The sequence below is a fragment of the Cupressus sempervirens genome, chromosome 8 (assembly GCF_028749045.1).
Source record: "Cupressus sempervirens isolate cs-2001-9-10 chromosome 8, ASM2874904v1, whole genome shotgun sequence".
Classification (NCBI taxonomy): domain Eukaryota; kingdom Viridiplantae; phylum Streptophyta; class Pinopsida; order Cupressales; family Cupressaceae; genus Cupressus; species Cupressus sempervirens.
This window is the reverse complement of record NC_143125.1, coordinates 174173488-174182242: the sequence shown is the minus strand read 5'-3', so window position 1 is coordinate 174182242 and position 8755 is coordinate 174173488. Positions and strand designations below refer to the sequence as shown.

General features: G+C 36.4%; 1 protein-coding gene across 1 annotated transcript; it reads left to right on the top strand.

Moving 5' to 3' along the window:
* Positions 1–226: 226 nt before the first annotated feature.
* Positions 227–7865, top strand: LOC149542113 (protein DETOXIFICATION 27-like). Its single transcript, XM_089796163.1, has 9 exons — positions 227–776; positions 4320–4861; positions 4959–5045; positions 5151–5207; positions 6111–6349; positions 6522–6640; positions 6844–6930; positions 7216–7276; positions 7372–7865. Exons 1-8 carry the CDS (start codon positions 435–437, stop codon positions 7267–7269), a joined length of 1527 nt encoding a protein of 508 aa, XP_089652289.1. The 5' UTR covers positions 227–434; the 3' UTR covers positions 7270–7276; positions 7372–7865.
* The last annotated feature ends 890 nt before the right edge of the window (positions 7866–8755 follow it).

Here is an 8755-nt window from a genome sequence, read left to right as displayed (position 1 = left end):
TTTTATTAAAGGTGACAATCAGGTATAAAAGTCAAACAATGATTGTTTACTCAACGTACGAGTTCCATCCATTTTTCTAGTTATATTTTAATTTCGTGAAGTCAGTCCCAGGCTCCCAGCTTTGTTAATAATTCTCAGTGCTCACTGTCCTCCATTTGACATTTAGTAAAACTCATTGGAAACATTGATTCCCGATTGCTCATAGAAATTTGTTTACATATTAAAATCGTTTCCATTTGTATTCCCGATTTACTTTTCTCTTTGTATTTGCTAGCAGTAGGTTGCTATTTATTTGACCCTTATGAGCATTATCATTTTTTAATCGGCATTATGGACAACACCATTGATGGGAGAACCTGTTATAAATTTAGCACATTAGGGTTATTTTCGTCAGAGTTTAGGCGTGCCTGGCATGTTAAATATTGGCTGCAAAGATGGGAGAATTGGGAGCCTCTTTAGAAGATCCACTTATTCATGACAAGCAGAATGGGGGCAATGAAATTTCATGTAATTTTCAAGGGGGCAATGAAACTTCATGTAATTTGCAGGGGATCAATGAAAGTGGGTCACTTACATGTTCAAAAGAGTTAGGAAGGAGGATTGCAGATGAATCAAAGAAATTATGGGCAATTGCAGGGCCTGCCATATTCAGTCGCCTTGCTCTGAATGGGTCAATCGTTGTGACTCAGGCTTTTACAGGACACTTGGGAGAATTGGAATTGGCCGCCATTACCATAACCACTACTGTCATTTTGGGATTCAACTTGGGACTCTTTGTAAGTATGCATAATATATTATGTGCCGTTCCGCTTTTTGTGCAATTTTTTCTGTGTTTTTCTTCCCCTGTTTATGTTTGTAGTTGAGGATAACAATCTGAATGCTAAAGTATATCTTATATCTGTAAATATAAAAATGAGCAAAGAAACAGAAAATGCAAACAGAGAAGATGAAACACAAGAACATAATGTTTACGTGGTTCCACAAAGCTTGCCTACATCCACAATCCAGCAGGGAATCCTTTATTAATCAATAATCTGATACAATAAATGACTGCAGAGTCATTTATACAAACTTGTTCTTCAAATACAAAGAGACTGAGGAGAATTGAAAGGTCATGTGACTGTTGGACTTCATATCCCAACATCTCCCCCATAAAGTTCAATCGGCACAACCGACAGCCCCTGCTTCCTATTCCAAATTTTAGAGAATAATGAGACCTTGCCAGATTTTGTTCTAGCACAATCCAAATTAGTCTTCTTCACATCAAATCTCTCCTATTATTGTGCTCCCCTTCTGAACAAGATTAGCTGGCTCTAAAACCCAAACATAAAATTGCCCATTGTAAAATTTTAACATTTCCTCCTCCCTAGGAGTTACAGAAGACAACGTCCCTTCTTCCACTCTTCACATCTCCCTGTAAAGTTTTCGGTTTTCACTTGGCTTTGCGTTTATCTTTTCCCTTTCACAATTCAGCCTCTCAAACCATGAAAATGGTAGCTCAGCGCAGCTTTAAATTCCTTCAATTTCTGCATCCTTTTAAGCTGCAACTGATTGGATCCCACATTGTCTACAAAGAACACAAACACCTATTTATATCCTTGAGCTATTCCTTGATTCGGGTATTGGTTATAACAGTGGTACTGCTCATGTCCTCAAGCGTTTTCTTGTTCTACGTTGAATGTCTTGAGAGGAGATTTCATGGAAGGGAGAACATCTTGGGTACGTTGAATGTCTTGAGTACAATCACTGTGGGATGTACTGAAGGGGTCAGATGTGAAGCCAGGGATATTGCCAGGGCTGCCCTGTTGCTTGCCTCCGACGCTGGGAGATACATAACCGGCCATAATTTGGTCGTCGATGGTGGCTTTTTTGTAATGAAAACATTTTGACTTCCGACCTAAAACTGTGATTTTTATTTGGTGTCGTCGATGGTGGCTTTTTTTTGTAATGAAAACATTTTGATTACCGACCTAAAGCTGTGATTTTTATTTGGTGTCGTACTGACTCTGTTGGAATGTGTAATTTTTCCTCAAATGAAATGTGGCATCTTTCTTACTCCAACTTCCACATGATCTGACCCATTGGCCAACAACAATCTGACACTTCTCTATTTCAGTGGATATGATCTTAATATATGACCTTCACACGTTGGCTGCACCAAAACATCGCTTGCTCTTTTATCTCAGTCAGAAATTCTGTTCAACTGGTTCTGATATCAATTGTAGAAACCCACGACAGCTCTAATACACCTTGTGAAAGGTGGATGGACAAAATGTAATTGATATGGACAAAATGGTCAATAATATATATTAGTGTGGCAGCATATTGATTATTTTTCCATTTTAGTTTATTTTGTCCATCCACCTTTCACAAGGTGTATTAGTGCTAAGTAGGAGATGTTTTCCACAGCTAGTCAAATTGTGATGTGAATATCAGGATTTAACTGTGTGATTTTTGAGTCAAACTCGATGACCCATGTTTCATGAGTAGTGATTCAACAGGAATCCATCTCTCATGAGAATAAATGGAACACTTAGCACTCATTGGATCTAGGTGATGCTCACAGGGGTGAAGCACCGGGACTTCCCGGGAGGTCACCCATCCCAGTACTACTCCAGCCTGAGCGCGCTTAACTACGGAGTTTCCTCCACAGTTAAATCCAGTATTAGTGCTGTCGTGGGTTTCTACAGACTCGGCCTGAGATTCGAAATGCAGCCACTTTGTAGCTTATGGCTCATGGCAATTGGCCACCATTGCAGTTTCTGTCTTCAAATTCTTTCGCCACGTGACTTCAAAATGTGATGTTTTTATGTTCCTGTAGTGGACAAATCCTCTGAGGCCCCACATACGCGACTATCTTTTCCCCATCCGCTATCTCTTTAAAACTTCCCGCGAACGCAACTCCCTCCGGAATTGTGGAATCCTGAGCAGTCGGAGCTCCTCCAAAATGCCTTCATCTGGCTCCTCAATAGTCTGGCCTTTCGAATCCTTTTCTGAACAGTTTTCCCTCGCTTTGTCGAGAGAAAAACATGCTGGAAGCCCATGGACCTCTTGCAGCTTAGAGCATCCTTCCTCTGTTGAAGATGCTGGAGGCTGCCCGTGTTCTTTTTGCATAGATTGTGTTGATGGAACTTGTGTGTGACCAACACCACCACACAACAACAAAGATTGAAACTGATTTTCTGCATTGAAACCAGTATTTATAGGATCACACAAGGAAGATTCTTAGAATTGGAAACTCCTTGCAGCTGTAACATCTAATTAACTCCCTTAAGCGAATTCTCTTCCTCTTTGTCTGTCCCTTCTCTGTTTTCCATGGTGAAGTCCTAATCTGTTCCTTCGTCTGCCCTTTCATCTTCTTCTACTGGAAATTTCGCAGGCTTTTCAAAGTACTCTACTCTTGCTGCAGCATTCTATGAATTCTGGATGCAAAATTATTTGCGTCATCGAGGTTAAAACCAAAAATAAGAGAAGCTGTTTGATACTATGCCAACACTAGACATTTTGCAAACTCGCCAGTCTTATCTTCACTTGTCCACTTCCACAATTCTTGCATGACGACTTTCTTATGCGCGCCTGTACGCTCAAGAATTGTGTTAACCTCAAATTTAAGAACTTTTAAATCTTTTAGTTCAGCTTCAGGTTATTTTCCCAGCCATCCCACCAGTGCACATGGTGGATACTTCTGCTTTTAGCCTGCATAATCTCATCCTCTGCTGAGCCCAAATTTTCAAGAAATTCATTGATAATTAAATCAACTTCACCTTCTTCCATCTTCGCTCTAGCCTCACCTTGGCTCTAATAACAACTATAAATATAAAAACGAGCAAAGAAACGAAAAAATGTAAACAGAGAAGATGAAATATAAGAACACAATGTTTATCGTGGTTCAACAAATCTCACCTACATCCACAATCTAACAGAGAATTTTTTTATTAATCAATAATTTGGTACAACACATGACTGCACACACTCATTTATACAATTTGTTCTTTGAATACAAAGAAACAGAGGATAATTAAAAGCTTTTCAACAATTTCTTTTTACAATGTGAATGTAAAACTTTATCCTATTTGACCGCATTGTTCATTAGTTCTTCCTTAATTTTTTCCTTCGTTAAATCTAACCTTTACTTTCTTTTGTTTCTATATTGTCCAATAAATAATTTATGTAAATCAACTAGTACATTATTTTCTAAGAATTAATGACAGAATCAGCTTGCTTGATACCATTTATTCTGTCAATTATGTTTCAATTCTTAATAGAAAATATCAGTTTTGGATATTATTATAAAGGAATGAGAGTTTTGGGTATGGCAGTTAGGCATGGCGAGCGCCCTGGAGACCCTGTGTGGCCAGGCATTTGGGGCTCGGCAATATCATATGTTAGGATTGTATATGCAGAGAGCGTGGATTGTCGTCTTTGGTGTTGCAATTCTTCTCTTGCCAATGTATATATTTGCAACCCCCATCTTGAAGATCCTTGGACAATCAGATGAAATTGCTGAATTAACAGGAACACTCTCAATCTGGCTCATTCCTCAACATTTTGCATATGTTTTCTACTTTCCAGCCCAGAGATTTTTGCAGTCCCAGTTGAAGAACATGGTCATTGCCTGGATCTCTGCAGCCTCTTTAGTGCTCCATGTTTTTCTGAGTTGGCTGTTGATTTTTAAACTTGAGATGGGATTGATTGGTTCTGCAATTACATTGAATTTGGCATGGTGGATGCCCACAACTGGCCTCATTCTTTATGCCACCTGTGGGTTTTGCCCACTGACGTGGACTGGTCTGTCTAAAGATGCATTCTCTGACTTGTGGTCGTTTTTCAAGCTTTCTGCAGCGTCTGGTGTTATGCTCTGGTTAGTTGCCAAATCTGTTATATAATACATTTTAAATGTGGTTGGGTCCAAATGTTCAGATGGTTCTACTTCTAACATACTTTCATCTTGTGAACAGTTTGGAGAATTGGTATTATAAAATACTGGTAGTGTTAACGGGAAATTTGCCAGATTCAGAAGTTGCAATTGATTCTCTTTCTATCTGGTAAAAACAAAGAAACACTTTTTTCACTATTTGTTGAGAACAAATACAGAGATTCATACAATGGTGCAAAATATACGTTCTTAAACCTTGATATGTATTTTGCAGCATGAGTATCAATGGGTGGGAGATGATGATACCACTTGGTTTTTTTGCTGCTACTGGGTATGTACTCGTAAATTAGGAAGTATTTCCTGAATTTAATGAAATGCAAAAACGTGTAAAGGTTTTGGAAAGCCTTGAAATATGTAATGCTGATATAACGGTTCATCTGTATCGTTAATGTTTGCAGGTTTATGTTTATTCAAAATCATCTTCTTGAGTACTTGCACATATTTGAGAATTTGAATACAACTACATAACGGTTTTGAAGGGATGCCCGCCTAATTGAGTTCCTGTACCAAGAACAGAAAGTGCCATCCAATTTATCATCCTCGCATTTCTAGATAATAAAAAATCATTCTCATTCAAAAATTTCCATGATCTTGAAAGTACATTGGTTTCATAAGTTTCAGCATTATTGTGGGCAAAGAGGCCTTTTCAGTACCCTGTGTCTTCATCTTCTGTAGACTCTCTTTGTATCCCTAGTTGAATACTTTTCTTACCTCTGAGTTTTCTTTAAAAGATCTGGTTCTACACAAGGCAACCAAATATAATTATTGTCTAAACAATAAACTAAATAAATAGCTAGTTCTAAAGATTTTAACAGTAAATTATTTCCTCCTGTTTTGTATATCCTAATTCTAGCATAGCCCACTTGTCAAAGGGTGACATTGACTTCTTTTAGTCTGGTTTGACTTAAATAGCACACTCTAAGATCGATTTGTTTAAATGATTCATCTGAAATCTCCGTAGATTAACTCTACTGAAAAAATAGGCATAATTTTAAACAAATCACCTAAATAAATCAAAACTTAAGATGTGTGTTGTAAGCTTACCTAGCTCTGCTCCACTATCATCTCTTAAGCTATCACAAATTCTACTATAATTGAGTTAATATCATACCCTTTATGTCTTTTATTTGGCGTGGATTTATTGTTTAATGAATTTGAATGCTTGTGAATGCAGTGTGAGGGTAGCTAATGAGCTGGGTGCTGGAAATGGAAAAGGAGCCAAATTTGCAGTAATTGTTTCTGCAACTACGTCAACCATGATAGGCCTTGTTTTTTGTTTGCTCATACTTCTGCTTCGCCGGGAATTTAGTCTGATTTTCACAAGCAGTACCATAATTATAGAGGCAGTTTCTAAACTGTCAATCTTGCTGGCCTTTACTGTGCTCCTCAACAGCATTCAGCCAGTGCTATCAGGTAAACAAATTCCCCATTCTATGTGTGTAACTTCTGACTTTGTTCCTCCGAACTAATTTTCTTTTCAAAACTGTTTCTGACAATGCTGAAAACGTGATATCTCAATACGAATATAAAAACTCAATTGTCAATAGAGTTATAAGCATTTTTCTTTCTTATTATTTTTTTACAGGGGTAGCAGTGGGATCGGGCTGGCAATCCTACGTTGCTTACATCAATATTGGATGTTACTATGTGATCGGTGTACCATTTGGTGTGATGCTATGTTGGGTGTTCAAACAGGGGGTTTTGGTAAGTCCAACTTCTATAAAATAAAAATTTTAAGGACTTCTGAGAAAATCCTACCAATAAAGGGAATGTAGGTTGTTTATAACAGCAAAATAAAATCTAGAAGCTTAAATTTCTCAAATTTTGATCTCCTTGTGCTTAATTAACTTTCTCAGACTCAGTTTATCAAATTTAAAATGCATGGTGTCCCAAATTTTATATTGCAGGGGATATGGACGGGAATGATATGTGGTACAGCAGTTCAGACCATTGTTCTGGCCATTATTGTCTATCGATGTGACTGGGACAAAGCAGTAAGTACTAAATCTCAATTTGATTGCTTGTATTAGTGTCAAAATGGCAGTGAATGTTTTCATTCAGATATATAAGATTTCTTCAGTTAATAACAGTATTAAAATATGTTATGTTTCAATCATAGAGCATTTATTTGTATCAACATTCAGATCATATTCTGTGATTTATCATCGAAATAAAGGAAGTATAGAAAACAAATTAAGCGTATTATAATTGAATTCAGATATACAACATATTAATGTTAATTATATTTCTAATTTACTTTCATTCTCTATTAACTGCAGACTGCTCAAGCCATAGATAGAGTTAATAAATGGTCTCCAAAGGATTTATCATAATACCAAGGTAATAGACGCACTGTCATGTTTCATTAGAAGAAATAATCAAATCTTCATAAAAAATAAGGTTGCATGGCTTTGTTTGCTTGATGCTAATGGCAGCCCAAAGATGAAAGGGAGATAGAGATGCTTCAATCTCACTCGAGGAAAGGAAGAGAACATTCAATGGATTCACTCGGTCCTTCAATATGGATTGTGCAGGTAATGATATTAAGGTACCAGAGAGAGATCTAACGGACAAGAAAAACACAGGAATTAATGTGTAATGTCTGAAGTCTCTTTATGTGGAGGAGTTTTGGGTTAGGCCTTATCAGATTCTTTTTTGGTTTTAGGAATGTCTGTAGTTTGGTTTGGAGAACAAATTGAGCAATTTTAAATTTTCCCTGTTTATAAGGACATGTGAGGTACTGTTTTTGCAAGCATTCATGTAAATTTAAGTTGGCAATGGTCCATGGAGTAGTGCTTATTCAATTGATTTCAAAGATTATCTCCTATAGGATGGGTTCCTTTCATAATATTTTATATTATTCTATGTATTTTTATATTACATAGTATATCTCTGATTGGTTTATTTTATATATATATATTTTAGTCTATCTCTGATTGGTTTATTTTTTATATATATTTTTTAGTCTTTTATTACTTTGATGAATATCTTAATAAGAGTTGTAATATCTAATTTTAATGGGTTGAATTCTATATTTGATTTATTTGTTTTATTTGTTTTATTTAAAACTAACGTCTTTCTAAGATCAATATTTCATTTCAATTGTTAATGGATTCTAGTAGGTTAATCCAACAACATCTAAATATAAAAATTTCAAGTGGATTAAACTAAAAGAAGGTTGGATTAAGGTACATTTCTCTAGGGCATCAATAAAATATCCATGTCTTTTGGGTAGGTTGTGTTTTTATTAGATAAGCATAGATTTTGACCCATGTACAAATAGAAAATCATGAGGCATTAAGTCTAATAGAATAACAAATAGCTATAACAAAACAAGTACAAAACCACACAACAAAGCAACAACTAGAGCACAACCTAATAGAATAAGTAAAGGAAAAAGACCACTAACTAAACAAGAGCCAACTTGAAATTGGTGTCTAAAAATAGTGGTTCAAAGCCCTTTGATTGAACATAATGGAAGAATCCTTCTCCAACTCACATTTTCTTGAAACAAGGAGACATAAGATCACTTGTACACCCTTCTTCAACCTCCAAAGCATTGTCAATCCTCAAAATCCAAAAAGGGGTTTTCTTGAATAGAATCAATATTTTGAGACTCTTGAAAATAGGAATTCTCATCATTTGTCTCCTTTCTTTTCCAAACAAAGCATCATTTCTTATCTTGTAAGAAAGAATTGCAATCATGACCCATCGAACTCCAAGCATGAAAAATACTTAAGGATTCCTCACACTCAAAGAGTTGCACCCACTTCTCAAATTTGGGGGAGAGTGTGATTTGGGTAGGGGGAGCCTCTTTTT

Excerpts from the sequence above, each read along its gene's own strand:
- LOC149542113 (XM_089796163.1), top strand. The coding sequence starts at position 435 with ATGGGAGAATTGGGAGCCTCTTTAGAAGATCCACTTATTCATGACAAG. Across the intron at positions 4,862-4,958 it reads GCGTCTGGTGTTATGCTCTG|TTTGGAGAATTGGTATTATA; the intron begins GTTAGTTGCCAA and ends TCTTGTGAACAG. Across the intron at positions 6,350-6,521 it reads CATTCAGCCAGTGCTATCAG|GGGTAGCAGTGGGATCGGGC; the intron begins GTAAACAAATTC and ends ATTTTTTTACAG.